At 43.0% G+C, this 17,793-nt stretch overlaps 1 protein-coding gene across 1 annotated transcript in view; it reads left to right on the forward strand.

Moving 5' to 3' along the window:
* Positions 1 to 11,430: 11,430 nt before the first annotated feature.
* The window catches only part of mfsd2b (major facilitator superfamily domain containing 2B), an 83,256-nt gene continuing 76,893 nt past the window's right edge, over positions 11,431 to 17,793 (forward strand). The window contains exons 1-2 of the mRNA XM_033022069.1: positions 11,431 to 11,520; positions 15,764 to 15,889. Coding sequence (XP_032877960.1) covers positions 11,431 to 11,520; positions 15,764 to 15,889 — 216 coding nt within the window. The remainder of the gene's footprint in view (positions 11,521 to 15,763; positions 15,890 to 17,793) is intronic.

A 17,793-nucleotide genomic window follows, 5' to 3' on the forward strand; every position in this document is an offset into this window, starting at 1 on the left:
ATCTTATCCTACTTTACATATTGGACAGTTGTTTATCCCAGTTGTGAGTGCAAGAGAAAAGGAAATAACATTTTGTGAAGTAATAGACAATAGACAACAGTGCAGGAGTAGGCCATTTGGCCCTTTGAACCAGCACCACCATTCAATGTGATCATGGCTGATCATCCACAATCAGTACCCCGTTCCTGCCTTCTCCCCATATCTCTTGACTCCGCTATCCTTAAGAGCCCTATCTAGCTCTCTCTTGAAGTATCCAGAGAACCGGCCACCACCTGCTTTCAGAGAATTCCACAGACTCACAACTCTCTGTGAGATAATGTGTTTCCTCGTCTCCATTCTAAATGGCTTACTCCTTATTCTTAAACTGTGGCCCCTGGTTCTGGGCGCCCCCAACATCGGGAACATGTTTCCTGCCTCTAGCGTGTCCAAACCCTTAATAATCTTATATGTTTCAATAAGATCCCCTCGCATCCTTCTAAACTTCAGAGTACACAAGCCCAACCGCTCCATTCTCTCAGCATATGAGAGTCCCGCTATCCCGGGTATTAACCTTGTAAACCCATGCTGCACTCCCTCTATAGCAATAATGTCCTTCCTCAAATTAGGGGATCAAAAAGGTACACAATACTCCAGGTGTGGTCTCACTAGAGCCCTATACAACTACAGAAGGACCTCTTTACTCCTATACTCAACTCCTCTTGTTATAAAGGCCAACATGCCATTCCCTTTCTTCACTGCCTGCTGTACCTGCATGCTTGCTTTCATTTTCTGATGAACAAGGACCCCCAGATCCCATTGTATTTCCCCTTTTCCCCAACTTGACACCATTTAGATAGTAATCTGCCTTCCTGTTTTTGCTACCAAAGTGGATAACCTCACATTTATCCACATTAAACTGCATCTGCCATGCATCTGCCCACTCACCCAACCTGTCCAAGTCACCCTGCATTCTCATAGCATCCTCCTCACAGTTCACACTGCCACCCAGCTTTGTGTCATCTGCAAATTTGCTAATGTAACTTTGAAACCCTTCATCTAAATCATTGATGTATATTGTAAATAGCTGCGGTCCCAGCACCGAGCTTTGCGGCACCCCACTAGTCACTGCCTGCCATTCTGAATGGGACCCGTTAATCCCTACTCTTTGTTTCCTGTCTGCCAACCAATTTTCTCCCTATGTCAGCACTCTACCCCCAATTCCATGTGCCCTAATTTTGCCCACTAATCTCCTATGTGGGACCTTATCAAATGCTTTCTGAAAGTCCAGGTATACTACATCCACTGGCTCTCCCTTGTCCATTTTCCTAGTTACATCCTCAAAAAATTCCAGAAGATTAGTCAAGCATGATTTCCCCTTCGTAAATCCATGCTGACTCGGACCGATCATGTTACTGCTATCCAAATGTGCCGCTATTTCATCTTTTATAATTGACTCCAGCATCTTCCCCACCATGGGATGAGGGAGATTCACACCCATTGTTGTTGATGGGCAATATTGGTAGTATACTGATTATAGAAACATAGAAACATAGAATATCGGTGCAGGAGTAGGCCATTCGGCCCTTCTAGCCTGCACCGCCATTCAATATGATCATGGCTGATCATCCAACTCAGTATCCTGTACCTTCCCTCTCCATACCCCCTGATCCCTTTAGCCCAAGGGCCACATCTAACTCCCTCTTAAATATAGCCAATGAACTGGCCTCAACTACCTTCTGTGGCAGAGAGTTCCAGAGATTCACCACTCTGTGGGAAAAATGTTTTTCTCATCTCGGTCCCAAAGGATTTCCCCTTTATCCTTAAACTGTGACCCCTTGTCCTGGACTTCCCCAACATCGGGATTATCTGTAATGTGTTGGTTTATTCATTGAACTGAATTAATGTGATCCAAATTAAAGTATTTAAGCTAAAACAGAAATAAAAACTACTTTTTTATTTGTGTGATATCCATGCTTGGGTGGGGAATGATGAAATAACTGATTCAAATGTGTTTACTCACACCAGTGTCTCAAGCATAACACAGTACTCTAAATGAACAGTTGGAGGAGCTATTTCCTAAGTTTTTACCCCTCTCATGCCCATGATTTGAAACTAGCTTATTTTTTGCTTCAAAATTCTAAAATTCTAAAATTAACTTGATCCAAAAGGAATTCTCCCCAACTGCTTCAAATCCAAGGACGCTGGAAGATATTTGGGCAGCACTCATATTCATTTGTTTCACTGTATGAAATGCTTTTGCCCGAATCCATGTGTTATGTTCTGGCAAAACGTGGTTGTGCCTTTCCTTTGTGTGCTATGTCTCGGATAAACAAATTAATTGTTTAGCTGTACATTTAAAATTTTCAATGTCATTTTTGTCTACAATATTTATAGTGTTTAAAGTTTTGTCAGGGTTCAGGATATCTCTACTCTTAAACTGAATAAACAAAGATGATGAAGGCTAAGGAATCAAATTGTGCTTGGTTCCAATGGGCAGTTGTATAAAAAAACCATTGGCAGCATTCTTCCAGGTTAGTCCATCTCTGACCTCTGCTTCTGCATTGAAAAGAGCATTGAAAAGAACAGTGATGTACACAAGAATTCACCACATATCCAGCCCCTCAGATCCATGCCAGCTTAGTAGGGTGTATATAGCGACTACATTCATTTTAATTAATTAATTCATTTCTTACACTTGCCAGTTTTTTTTAATTCAACTTTATTTTAATGTTTTTTTAAGCAGTTTTAAGCAATTTTGAAAAGAAAGACTACTTGTTTTATTTTAATTGTCTATTAATCAAATGTTAAATATATGAAACCCATTCAAAGATATAAATACCCCAATCCTTTCATAAAATATATGTCATCTTCCTTTGAGTTCTCTCTTGTCACCCAAGATGAAACAGAAGTAAATGGCACTTATATCTCATTGTCGTCATGTTTAACGGCAGACACGTCGGTGGCTCCAATCCTAGAGATGGGACTCGACCGGCGAGACCGACGTCGGGCAGAGCCATAGTGGTGGGTGACTCCATTGTCCGAGGAGCAGACAGGAGATTCTGTGGAGGCAGATGAAACGTGAGGATGGTCTGTTGCCTCCCTGGTGCCAGGGTTCAGGATGTCATGAGCCAAATTCAGAACATCCTCGAGAGAGAGAGAAGGTGAACAGCCGCCAGTAGTTGTGCACGTAGGCACAAACGAGATCGGGAAGAAGAGGAAGGAGGTTCTCCAACATGAGTTCAGAGAGTTGGGAAGAAGACTGAAAGGCAGGACTTCTAGGTTGGTTATCTTTGGATTGCTTCCGGTACCTCGTGCTAGTGAGGACAGGAACAGGGAGATAGGGGGTCTGAATGTGTGGCTAAGGGGCTGGTGTAGGGAGCAAAGATTTAGATTTATAGACCACTGGGATCTCTTCTGGGGTAGCGGTGACCTGTACAAAAGGGACGGGTTACACCTTAGCTGGAGGGGGACCGACATTCTGGCAGGCAGGTTTGCTAGGGCTACACGTGTGGGTTTAAACTATATAGTGGGGGGGAGAGATTGACAAATTGGGAGTATAAAGATGGAGTTGAAGGGGAAGTGACTACAGGAAAAATTACAAAAGATTCTCGAATTAATGGGAAGGAAAGTTCGAGAAGGGATAAAAGAGTAAGGGTAGGGCCAATTGCGAGCGGTGCAAGGGGGGACGTGAATATGGAGGTCAAAGTGTTGTATATGAATGCGCGAAGTTTAAGAAATAAAGTGGACGAGTTTGAGGCTCAGTTGGAAATTGGCAAGTATGATGTTGTGGGAATTACAGAGACATGGCTGCAAGAGGGCCAGGGCTGGGAACTGAATATTTAAGGGTATACCTCTTATCGAAAAGACAGACAGGTTGGCAGAGGGGGTGGGATTGCTCTGTTGGTGAGGAATTAAATTCAGTCCCTTGCAAGGAGTGACATTGAAACAGGAGATGTTGAGTCAGTATGGATAGAACTAAGGAATTGTAAGGGTAAAAACACCCTAATGGGACTAATCTACAGGCCCCCAAACAGTAGCCTGGACATAGGGTGCAAGTTGAATCAGGAGTTAAAATTGGCATGTAGTAAAGGTAATGCTGTGGTTGTTTTGGGAGATTTCAACATGCAGGTAGACTGGGAAAATCAGGTTGGTACTGGACCCTACGAAAGGGATTTTGTAGAGTGCCTCCGTGATGGATTCTTAGAGCAGCTTGTATTGGAGCCTGCCAGGGAGAAGGCAATTCTGGATTTAGTGTTATGTAATGAATCAGATTTGATAAAGGACCTCGAGGTTAATGAGCCATTAGGAGGCAGTGACCATAACATAGTCAGGTTTAATCTACAATTGGAGAGGAAGAAGGGTAGATCGGAGGTGTCAGTGTTACAGTGAATAAAGGGGACTATGGGGCCACGAGGGAGGAGCTGGCCAAAGTTGACTGGAAAGATACACTAGCAGTGATGACAGTGGAACAAAAATGGCAGGTATTTCTAAGAATAATACAGAAGGTGCAGGATCAGTTCATTCCGAGGAAGAAGAAAGATTCCAAGGGGAGTAAGGGGCGACTGTGGCTGACAATGGGACATCAGGGACAGTATAAAAATAAAAGAGAAGAAGTACAACGTAGCAAAGATAAGCGGGAAGCAAGAGGATTGGGTAATGTTTAAAGAGCAACAGAAGATAACTAAAAAGACAATACGGGGAGAAAAGATGAAGTACGAAGGTAAGCTAGACAAGAATATAAAGCAGGATAGTAAAAGCTTCTTTAGGTATGTGAAGAGAAAAAAAATAGTTAAGACCAAAGTTGGACCCTTGAAGACTGAAAAAGGTGAATTTATTATGGGGAACAAGGAAATGGCAGATGAGTTGAACAGATACTTTGGATCTGTCTTCACTAAGGAGGACACAAACAATCTTCCTGATATAGTAGTGGCCAGAGGATCTGGGGTGACGCAGGAACTGAAGGAAATCCACATTAGGCAGGAAATGGTGTTGGATAGACTGATGGGGCTGAAGGCTGATAAATCCCCAGGGCCTTATGGTCTGCATCCCAGGGTACTTAAGGAAGTGGCTCTAGAAATTGTGGATGCATTGGTGATGATTTTCCAATGTTCTATAGACTCAGGATCAGTTCCTGTGCATTGGAGGGTAGCTAATGTTATCCCACTTTTTAAGAAAGGCGGGAGAGAGAGAAAAGGGAATTATAGACCAGTTAGCCTGACATCGGTGGTGGGGAAGATGCTGGAGTCAATTATAAAAGATGAAATAGCTAAAAATTTAGATAGCAGTAACAGGATCGGTCCGAGTCAGCATGGATTTACGAAGGGGAAATCATGCTTGACTAATCTTCTGGTATTTTATGAAGATGAAACTAGGAAAATGGACAAGGGAGGGCCAGTGGATGTAGTGTACCTGGACTTTCAGAAAGCATTTGATAAGGTCCCCCATAGGAGATTAGTGGGTAAAATTAGGGCACATGGTATTGGGGGTAGAGTGCTCACATGGATAGAGAAGTAGTTGGCAGACAGGAAACAACGAGTAGGGATTAACGGGTCCCTTTCAGAATGGCAGGCAGTGACTAGTGGGGAACCACAAGGCTCGGTGCTGGGATGGCAGCTATTTACAATATACATCAATGATTTGGATGAAGCGATTCAAAGTAACATTAGCAAATTTGCAGATGACACAAAGCTGAGTGGCAGTGTGAACTGTGAGGAGGATGCTATGAGAATGCAGGGTGACTTGGACAGGTTGGGGGAGTCGGCAGATGCATGGCAGATGAAGTTTAATGTGGATAAATGTGAGGTTATCCACTTTGGTATCAAAAACAGGAAGGCAGATTACTATCTAAATGGCGTCAAGTTTATAAAAGGTGAAGTACAACGGGATCTGGGGGTCCTAGTTCATCAGTCTATGAAAGTAAGCATGCGGGTACAGCAGGCAATGAAGAAAGCGAATGGCATGTTGGCCTTTATAACAAGCGGAGTCGAGTATAGGAGCAAAGAGGTCCCTCTGCAGTTGTACAGCCGTAGTGAGACCACACCTAGAGTATTGTGTGCAGTTTTGGTCCCCTAATTTGAGGAAGGATATTCTTGCTATTGTGGGAGTGCAGCGTCGGTTTACAAGGTTAATTCCCGGGATGGCGGGACTGTCATATGCTGAGAGAATGGAGCAGCTGTGCTTGTACACTCTGGAGTTTAGAAGGATGAGAGGGAATCTTATTGAAACATATAAGATTGTTAAGGGTTTGGACACGCTAGAGGCAGGAAACATGTTCCCGATGTTGGGGGAGTCCAGAACCAGGGGCCACAGTTTAAGAATAAGGGGTAAGCCATTTAGAACAGAGACGAGGAAACACTTTTTCTCACAGAGAGTTGTGAGTCTGTGGAATTCTCTGCCTCAGAGGACGGTGGAGGCAGGTTCTCTGGATGCTTTCAAGAGAGCTAGATAGGGTTCTTAAAGATAGCGGAGTCAAGGGATATGGAGAGAAGGCAGGAATGTGGTACTGATTGGGGATGATCAGCCATGATCACATTGAATGGCGGTGCTGGCTCGAAGGGACGAATGGCCTACTCCTGCACCTGGTGTTTATTGTCTATTGATACTTTTAGAACTTCCATCCAATCTGCATCTTAACAGGGAAGTGAAGGAACACAAGAAATAAGAGCAAGTGTAGGTCACCCAACTCCTAATGCATGCTCTATCAATCAATAACATCACAGCTGATGTGTTTTTAACATCAGCACCACTTTCCTGTACTAACCGCATTTCCCTTGATTTCTATAATTTAATACCCGAAAATCAATTGATCTCTGTTACAGCTATTCTAACTACAACATTAGCATTTTATTAAATAGTTGTTTTTTGTATCCAACGTATGAAGCTTTGATCCAACTTTGTTTTCTAGGTCTTCATCCTGTCTCTTTCAACGCTGTCTGTAACTGTAATTCTTTCTGCCCTTCTCAGCTTCCCTTCCCTTCCCAAACATTCCCTTGCCTTAGACATTCAAAGCATGTAAATCCCATAACATCTAACCTCTCATGAGAAAACAAAGGGGTAGCAGCTCATCTTGGGCAGCAATGCAAATGTATTTTCTTTGTAATCTAAGGCAGAATCGGAAAATATAAAGATCTTGTTATGACAGATAGGGAAATCCTCTTGGTTTGCCACTGCCCTTTTCTAAAACTTTGAAGAGGAAGTCTATTCTCTGCTGGGTGTCAATAGTCAATATTCAGATTTATTCGTCACATACACAATGAAGTGCAGTGAAATGAACTTGCCAGCAGTGGTACAATAAATAAGAACACACAATACACAATAAAAATTTAACACAAATCGTCCACCACAGCATTCATCATTGTGGTGGAAGGCACAAAGTTCAGTCAGTCCTCCTCCGTTTTCCCCCGTGGTCGGGACCATAAACCTCCGCAGTCGCTGCTGCGGGTGGCCAGATGTACAGGCAAGGTAAATCCTGAATCGGTGCTTCCCTACCGGAGACCGCGGCTTGAAGATGACGTAGGCCACAGGCTGGTGGTCAGAGCTCTTCTCCAGGGATTCCCGGCGAGGGATCCCGCTCCGGATGGTGAGTAAGTCCCCGTCGCGCCCGCAGTGTGGATCTGACTAAAGGGATAAAATCATTAATACAGTCTTCATGACCTGAAAGGTAAATTCAGAAGCACTGTCAGAATGTTTATTTCACACTGTTTCACAGAATCTTAAAATATATAAAGTTATGGTTTTCCCATTGTGCATGTGCTGAATTACTTGGTGATTTATATTCAGGAGTATCATTTCTCTAACTTTAGATGCTTATTTTTCAAACTTTTATTGACTTGCCTTTGTAAAATCATTATGTAATACGTATCCACTTCTGCTTCAATTGATGGGTTTCATAGCCATACAACCCTCCGTGAAAGAAAAAAATATAATTGTACTCTTGGTTCTTTGGTTTATGCCCTCTAGTTACTAATTAATGATTGAATGATTAAAATAATTTCTCTCTCTTTTCCCCATCTAAATCTTTCAAAGTTTTTTAAATTGCCAATTAGTCTCACTTGAACTTAATTTGATGCATGTAAAGTGCTTCTGCCTTTCACATCCCCTGTTGGACTTAAAACTTTTCATCCCTTTAACATTTTTTTTTAATTAACACCTTGCACCATCTCACTTTTTTGTCATTCTTAAGTTACAAGGCAACATAAATGTATTGAATATTGCAACATTTTATAACAATATACAAAAATGATTATTCGTCTGTCCTAGAAATGTCTGTGGCAGATTCTGTAAACCTTTCTGCCTCTTCTCTCCTATTACAGCTTTAATATTTGATGCACATTCATTTGTCTTATTCTTCCCAAGATATGTATCACTGCAAATCTCTACATTAAAAGTAATTTGGCCCGTCATTTGACTTTATCTAACAGGTGTTGGAGTTCACTTCAAAGTTATCCAAGGTAGATAAAAATGCTGGACAAACTCAGCGGGTGAGGCAGCATCTATAGAGCGAATGAATAGGTGACGTTTCTAGTCGAGAGACCCTTCTTCAGACTGATGTGGGGGTTGCAGATGTAAGAAAGATGAATTTCTGAGGGGAATCAAATTGATTAATGATATTTCACATTCCCTCTGAATTAATAGAGTAAAGGGCAATGTGATGACTAAATGTGTTGACATTTCTCTGAGATCTTGTGCAGTGAATATTATGCCAGTTGTGCTTGCAGCTGGATGGAAATTATGGAAATGCTGTGATTTGGGGACCAATTCTTCAGCCCCTGAGAGGAAACCATTGAAGAGACGCCTTAGAATGACTTTCCCTCTGTGGTTGGCGCGATCTGATCTCTTTCCTGAATATTAGCAAGGCTATAGGATCTTTGAGCTCCTCTGGCATTTCATCTCTTGCCACCTATTGAGTAATGCTGTGAATTTGTCTCTGACCTTCCTCTCCACCATGATTTAAGACCACAACAGGCCTTGTGTTTCAGTGGGCATGTGGTCTTTTCAACCTATCATTCTGGGGGTAACAATGGGGTGGGACAGATGATTTGTTGTGGGATGGAGTCAAGGATTGGTGTCATAGAGAGAGTCTTTGAGGGGAATTCTTTGAAGGGGTCATTCCAGTAGAATCTGACCAACTTTGCTGAGCTCTCCATTCGCCTCTGAGTATAATGGGCCATTGGGTGTTTGGGCCATAATCTTAAGAGTGTAGCGGGGACTTGCAGGAGTCCAGCCAAATACTAAACGGACACATTATATTCCCCGATACAGCTCAGAATATGGTGCATGATACCATGCTTCAGGCTGGCCGAGCCGAACTTGGGGGCGACAATATCTGGAAACTCAGCCAGTACCTGGACATAGACATTGTCCACTGTCGCTACGGGGTTGCTGACTGGCGCGGTGGGCGCAGTTGATCGCGAGGAGATCTTCTCGAATGTTGACGCGTGGATGAGACGTTGGCCCCTCACGTCCACGAGGAGCGACTGTGCCCACAAGAAATCTGTGCCCAGCAGTGGCTGGGCCACGTCGGCGATGATGAATGGCCAGGTGAAATGGCACGTGCCGAATATGACGGGAACCATGCGGACGCCATATATGCAGATGGAACTGCCATTCACAGCAGTTAACGGGGGGGGTCCTCTTACCAGCATGAATGTCCAATCCAGATGGGGGAAAAACACTGACCTCCGCCCCAGTGCCCACCAAGAACCTGAGCCCTGAGCGCCGGTCCCAGACATACAGGGGATGGATCCTGCCGGCCACCGCGGTGACTATCGGCGGCTGGCATCGGCATTTCCAGGAAATGAACATGGCTGGCGGCATTGGCGGGCTGCAGAACTCCAGTGTTGGTGTTAAAAACACCACATCCTTCTCCCTGGATCTGCTGGGTCCTGCTCAGCCATCCTCTCCTGTGTCACTTGTCTGGTCTGTGGCACTTGTGGGCATGGGCCTCTTGTGGGCTTGGTCCTGGGTCATTGGGCCTTCCAGGGCGCTGAATCGATCCGGTCCAGCGATTCCAGGGATTCCAGCGCACCCACTTGCTGCTGGTCGGACAGCCACAGCTCGTCGGCGTGCACCGTTAGTCTGATCAGATCCTCGAAGCTCTCCCCCGAGAGCTGCCGGCCGATGTCGCGCGGCAACTGCTGCAGGTAAGTAAATTCAAACAGTGGGCAGGGCCTGTGGTCGCCCATGAGCGTGAGCATCTCGCTCATGAGGGCCAAGAGCTTCCGGTCGCCGATCCCGCCCATGTTGATGACCCGACACGCGCGCTCCGTTCACCTCGGCCCGCAAATCCGGAGCAACAGCTCCTTGCGGCCTGTGTACTTACCCGCCGCCGGAGGACTATCGAGTTAAGGTACGACCCGACCGGCCGTCTCATGATCAACAGTACTTACCACATAGTGATAACGGGCCTCGTCAGCCGTTGTGCTGCGGATGTAGAATTGGGACTTGGCATGTCGGAACCAAACCCTGGCTGCGAGGTCCAAAATATAGGCAGCCTCAGGGAAACCGCATTGAGTTCGGCCTTGTCGGGCTCGTAGGCGACAGCGGCGGAATGCATTTTTTTTTTCAAATTTTAATTCCAGGATTACACTCCTGTGCGTCGGGGTCACCAGTGTAGCGGTGACTCGCAGGAGTCAGCCAAAAACTAAGCTGACACAAGTTGTGTGCACGAGACGTGTTTATTCTCTCCGATACAGCTCCCTACACCTCGAAGGTCACGGGCGTTGCCCGGCCTTAAATACCAACTCGGGTACAAACCCTGTGACTAGCGCCTCCCACACCGAGACGCCGCCCTCCAGAGCCGTGGGTTCGTTGTGCCCATGGCTTTCCACCAGGTGCCGCCACAAGAGCACAGAAAACATATCCCATGTTGTCCCATCAGTGAGTTCAATGTGTGTTATAGGACTATAATACATGTTACAAACTGTGCATGTCTCAGGCACTGTGTTGTATGGACAAATAGTATGTGTTATATGCTGTATGCATACTGATGTACTGTGGGCTATTGTTGTATTGTAGTTTGGTGGAAAATGTTGGGGAAGAATGGTGAGACAACTCATGTACAATATGTGAGCAGTATCTATTATAGGTGGCAGTGTGTATTAAAGGTGGTTATTTATAGACTGAGATTGTGTGTAAGCATGTGTTTTAGGTGGACAATTTGTGTTAAAGAAGTAGATACAATGACAGACAATAGATACAAACAGTGTGTGTTATAGGAATCATGCAACAACGGAGCATTACAGACGATCATTGTGTACTACAGGCGGACAGTGTACATAACAGGCAGTTTTTGTTAAAAGGTGGATAGCGTGTGTCTGTCTGTCTGCCATGATGTGGATGTTGTCGGATGCCTGTAGACTTAGTTGATTAGGCTGGGTGAAGGGTAGCGGTGAAAAAACGTGCAGAGGGGGAAGGGAGCTGGCCGCAGCATCCGAATAAACCGCTAGCGAAATGATTCACGGAGAGGAAGAAACGTCCGACCGTTCAAAACGCGCATTAGTGAAATATACCAGCTACGAGGGCAGTCCGCAATTGGATAAGGTAAATACTTTTATCTTTCCGAACAATCTGCCACGCAGATTTGTCAGTGAAGTATCCAGTCTGAATACCAGCTGAGGCTGCCATTAAGCATTTCAGTATTTGACTGTGCTTTATCTGTGTGGGGTTTTTTCCTGGTTTGGTGTTTGCTACGATGAATTCTCTATTAAACTTGACAACGATTAAATATATTTATAACTTGTATTTATGGTCAAATCGCTTCCGAGAAAGCGTTCGACCATGGACAGAACAAAACGTTGGCTTTCCTGAACGCCAAACACTGGGGGAAACCCGAAGCAGAATAATTATATTAACTGATAAATGCAGGACAGGTGTTAAATATATTTGACACTATTGAAGTTATCTGTCCAGTAAAACTGGGCAGCACTTTTTAGCAGGCTTGGTGGAGATAAAGAGAAACGAAATATTCAGCTGTTATGCACAACCCCAGACGTTGACGATATTTCCTCAAAGGGATATATATGTTGAGAACAGAACCAAAAAAAATATTGCTAAAAAACTCAGCAGGCCAGACAGCGTCTACGGGAGGAGAAACAGTTGATGTTCAAGGGCGAAGAAAACAGAATTGAATGATTCTAGCAGAGGTGCTCGAGTGCTTCTCGCAGAGTGCCCAGGTTTGGTAGATTATGGTGCAATATGGGACCTGTAGGCAGTGGTGTTCGCCCGCGGGTGAAATGTAAACACACCACGTGTTCCGAGCTTGAGTGCCGGCGACGCCAATTGTCACCCAACACAAGGATGCAGTGCCGGATTTAGATGAAGACAAGCTGTTCCACTTGTGAGGCCCCCAGCGAGATTTGACAGCCATGGCGGCCAAATCTCCCACAATTCAAAGCGAGAGAGAAAGTACCCAGCGTCGACCAGTTGCCGTTGCAGTGCGCATGCGCAGGGCGGCCGATGATGTGCTGGCCGTGGTTGTGCGCATGTGCAAGGCGCTTATATTTTGGAAATGTACACCCCGTTTTTTCCAATTTTTTCGGGGGGCCCTAGAAAGTGGGGGCCCTAAACTATAGCTTGTCTAGTTTATACGTAAATCCGGCACTGCAAGGATGGGAAAGTCAGCCTGAGAAACAGCTACACTCGCATGCGAATGTTCAATGGGTTACTTCTGTGGTTAGAAGAGACAATTGCTCACTTGGAAAACTGGCAGGGAAATATGAATCATTCCCCACATGTTCCATCCTATCCAACATTTCTCTTGCTCCACCTCAGAGAGGTATTTCACATCATACTTGGCCCTTTCAATGGCCATACATTGCTATCAAACCTCTTCCATCTGTTATCCCAATTACGCCGTTTCTCCATTATAAAACCCTCAATCTCAAGTTTATATTCAAATCCCTCATGACCTGAAATGTCACCCATTCCTTCTCTCCAGAGATGCTGCCTGTTATTCCAGCATTTTGTGTCTCAGATTCAGATTCAGATTCAATTTTAATTGTCATTGTCAGTGTACAATACAGAGACAACGAAATGCATTTCATGACCTGATTCCTTTCCCCTGTGGAAATAGTCTCCGCACTCATCCAGGATTGGACTCTTGCCCGCGTAAGGCGACCACGCATCAGGCCAATTTCCTCTTCTGAAGCTCTTGCTGTACCTGCCTCTCATTCTCTAAGGGCTGCCGGAAGAAACTAATCATGGTCAAATGTGCAGGAGGCAGTAAATCACAGTCTGGAAAGGCAAGTGTAGCAGAAACTGGTCTTGTTCATTCAATTCGCATCTGCCTCAGTTGGCACCTAAATGATGAATCTTGCTTCATTAAAATTGTCAAGTTTCAGTCATTGAAACTTCAGCGAATCTCAGACTTCCAGACAGGAAATGCAGGACATGAAGTCAGAGGCCTGCTTCGTGACAGACACTAAATTCCTCACTGCACTTGGTCACTGAATTCCTCCAATCCAATTATTTTGAGGATTCTCCAGCTTTGCTCTGGGAAATTGTGACTCATCGCCTGCTTCAGAACATATGTAGCATCTGAGCCCCAATGATTTCAATGGGAATTCCAATGACGGTTGGTTAGGAGGCAAAAGGGAGGGTCATTTTCTAATTGACAGTCAATAATGAGAGGTGATCAATGAGCAGGGCATTTTAGTTGGCATGCACAAGTTGGGCCAAATGTCCCAGGCTGTATGTCTCTATGGATGCCACAAGGATTAGTACTGGTGCCTCCACTATCTATGTCAACGACTTGGCTAAGTAACCAAGTATATCGCAGCCAAATTTGCTGATGATACAAAGATAGATGGGTTCGCACATTATGAGGACAATACAAAAAGCCTGCAAATGGAAATAGAAGATTTAAATGAATGGGCAAAAAAAAAAATGGTGGATGAGTAAAACGAGAACAAATATGAGGTTATCCACTTTGGCAAGGAGGATAAGAAAGAGAATTAAGCTACAAAGATTTAATAGTGTCAAATCCTGATGCATGAATTACAAAAGATTGTCACGCTGGTGTAACAATTAATTTGGAAGGTCGACGAAATGTTGACATTTATTGTGGTGGATGTGGAACATGAAATAGGAATGTTTTAATTCAACATTTGAGGGAAGCAGTGAGATTACTCCTGAATTTACTTGCATTGGAAGCAGTGCAGAGGAGGTTCAGTGGGTTGATTTCTGGGATTAACATACGAAGAAAGGATGAGCAATGTAGGCTTATTCTCATCAGAGCGTACGAGAGGTGATGCTATTGAAATATGTCAGATTGTGATGGATATTGAGGAGGTGGACGCTGAGAGCATTTCCCCCCCTAGTGGAAGTATCTAGAATTAGGAAGCATACAGTAATTTCAGAATAAGATGTCATTCATTTAAGGCAGAGATGGTGAGAAATTTTTAGCATTCTCTACCCAGAGCTTTAGAGGCAGAATCATAGAATGTATTCAAGGCAGAAATTGACAGACAAGCATAATTAAAAAGGTAAGGAATAACAACACTTAAAAACGTGTATAGTAAAAATCAGCAGGGGATTGAGTTGAACAAATGCAAAGGAAAAAATAAAAACATGAGTAAGAGTCACAAATACAAATTTTGTAAACTGACTTGCAAAATATGTCAGAATGAATGCAAAAAAACATTTTACAATTTTATTGGATTAAAGAAATGATCTGATTTATTAAATAATTACTTTATGTCAGTACTTATAATCAGAGTAGGTTTAGTGTAAAAATGGATGGTTTGTTGGCATGATCGGCTGCCTGAGTTGCTGAATGTGTCACTGAGTCTGACTCTAAGTAATAGAAAATGAATGAGAACAGAGGGAGAGAAGACAACTATTGTACTTGGGAGATGGAAAAAAATGCTGTTGTGGAAAATCTAGATTGCAAGAGAACTCAGATAGAGTCATACAGCGAGGAAACAGGCCCTTCGGTCCCACTTGCCCATGCTGACCAACACCAAGTGCTGGAGTAATCACATCTCTTGAGAACATGGATAGATGATCTTTCTTCAGATGAGTATGAAGAAGGGTCCTGATCCGAAACGTCACCTATCCATATTTTCCAGAGATGCTGCCTGACCCACTGAGTTACTCGAGCATTTTGGACCTTTTTTTTCGTAAACCAGTATCAGCAGTTCCTTGTTTCTACACTCTAGTTTTTGTCAATATTGTGGTTCCTAATGCTTTCTACTCATGGGTGTGACAGTTCAAAATAGCTTTATGCCAACTGAATTACTGAGCTCAGCTGCAGTGCTGTTTTGCAGTTTGTTTACAACAGACTGATGAAGGGAGTGCCATTTCATTGATTGTATTTTGTACTAGCTTGCAATAATGGGATGGAAGCATATATTTCCAGCACCCATCTTTTTCTCCACTGTGGTTCTTTTCCTATCTTTACACTTGAAGAAAAATAACCTTAAAAGCACATTTATACCTATATTTGACAAGAAAACATATTTATAGTGTCTGCAACCGCTTTACAACCAATGAAATACTTTTGAGCTGAAGTCAATGTTTGTTCATGTGATGTTGATTGCGGGTTATATATTGCTTGGGGTATTCAGGATAACTTTCCTTGTTCCTTTTAGGATGTCCCAAAGAACATTATAGCGTGTTTGAAGTGTAATAATATTGGGGGGAAAACAAAATGTAGTCTATCTTCATATAAAGTCTGTTTTGAATTATTTATATTTTGTAATAACTGTTTCAGATTTGAAAATGTGTTAATCGCAATGATTACCTGCATTCCTTAATTGATAGTGATGACATTTATCTGCTTTAGGTCAAAACTTCAAGAAAATTGTCTATATGCTGCAAATTGTGCTTTGCAATTGGAGGTGTTCCATATGAAGTGGTCGCTAGTGCAATAGGGTTCTTCCTGCAAATTTATCTACTTGATGTAGCGCAGGTGGGTATATTTAGAAAAGGATATATTCTCATAAAATAATAATTAGAAATAAATGCAATTTTTTTATTTTGCAAACTAGTAACTGATTGTCACTGATGGAAGTTGCCAGCAGTCACAGTGGGGTTATATTTAGTTCAAAAGTTGAACTAGAGAGTTCACTCATGTCTCTAAATCGGCAGTGTGACATAAATTGACAAAGGTTCACATTGTGACTCAAAATGGTCACAAAACCCTCGTTCTGATGTACAAATTGATTGAAAATGCATGCTTTACAGAGTCAGCAACATACTATTCAACCCAATAAACTGTTTGTCATCCTTTTTGAAAGAAAAATATTTATTGAGCCAAACAAATAATAATACAACTGGATTGTTCCAATTCAGTCGAAACAAGTGCAGCTGCTAAATGGAAACAAAAATGAAACAACACAGATCCTTCCATTATCATTAAAAAAGAAAACTAACAGTTTACAAATAAACAGGCATTTTACCAATATGAGAAGTGAAGCATTATATCTATAACATAAACAAGTTGATATAGTTACTCCAGAGTGAATGATTAAAAATACCTTGATTCAAAAACACCTTGAAGTTTGTGGATTCATAGGAGATACAGAAGTTGCAAATAATGGTATCAAATCACTGGGACAGGATATTATTCATATGGGGCATATTAGGTAAGGTCTTGAAATGAGACACTGTTTGAAAAACAATTTGGTAAAAAATATATATTTTGTCCACTGCAGTAAAGATTCAGCTCTTATATTTGTGCCTGTAATTTCACTTCAACCATCTTTTTTTTACAAGTTCCTGCACTATATTACAAGTCATTTTCCTAATCCATCTACTTGTATGAATGGATGGAGGTGCATGGCAATGAAGAAGGGGTGACTAAAAATATGTTTCCCTTTTCCTCACAGAGCCAGACTTGTGGAAGGGGATTGTTCATTTACTGGACATGTAACTGAATTCCCAGCCTTCTCCCTACGTGATGGAAGCTGTGTTTATGTGCCAAAATTTATCAAATAAAAAATGTGACCTCTACATAAAATCACAATTTTCCAAATGAAAGTGCAAGACCATTTTTTTTGACATTGGGGGCACAGCAGCATGCAAGTAAGAAAGCAAGGATTTGGAGCAGAAGTCAGCTTCGCCTCTCATGCTGGCTCCACCAATCAAAAAAACATACTTGTTTAAATTTTGGTCTCAATGCCAGCTTTCCACACTCTTGCCGCCACCTACTTACCCTTCCTTGCAGTTTAATTATCTCTTTAGATGTGTTCAATGACCTTATTTCCAACTCTCCTGGGTTATCTAAAATGGGTGACCTGGGAGATGGTATATGTGGCCGTGTTCTTAAAACCTGCACAGACCAATTGGCTGAAGTTTTTGCAGGCATCTTCAAAATCTCACTACTACAGTCCGAGTTCCCGACTGACATTAAAAGGATATCCACAATACCAGTGCTCAAGCAGATCAGGATGACGTGCATCAATGACTACAAACTGATGGCACAATGGCAGGCAGTGACTAGTGGGGTACCGCAAGGCTCAGTGCTGGGACCCCAGCTATTTACAGTATATATTAATGATTTGGACGAGGGAATTGAATGCAACATCTCCAAGTTTGCGGATGACATGAAGCTGGGGGGCAGTGTTAGCTGTGAGGAGGATGCTAGAGGGCTGCAAGGTGACTTGGATAGGTTGGGTGTGTGGGCAAATGCATGGCAGATGCAGTATAATGTGGATAAATGTGAGGTTATCCACTTTGGTGCCAAAAACAGGAAAGTAGACTATTATCTGAATGGTGGCCGATTAGGAAAAAGGGAGATGCAACGAGACCTGGGTGTCATGGTACACCAGTCATTAAAAGTAGGCAAAGTGTTCATCCATTTCACCACCAACT

The sequence above is a fragment of the Amblyraja radiata genome, chromosome 5 (assembly GCF_010909765.2).
Source record: "Amblyraja radiata isolate CabotCenter1 chromosome 5, sAmbRad1.1.pri, whole genome shotgun sequence".
Classification (NCBI taxonomy): domain Eukaryota; kingdom Metazoa; phylum Chordata; class Chondrichthyes; order Rajiformes; family Rajidae; genus Amblyraja; species Amblyraja radiata.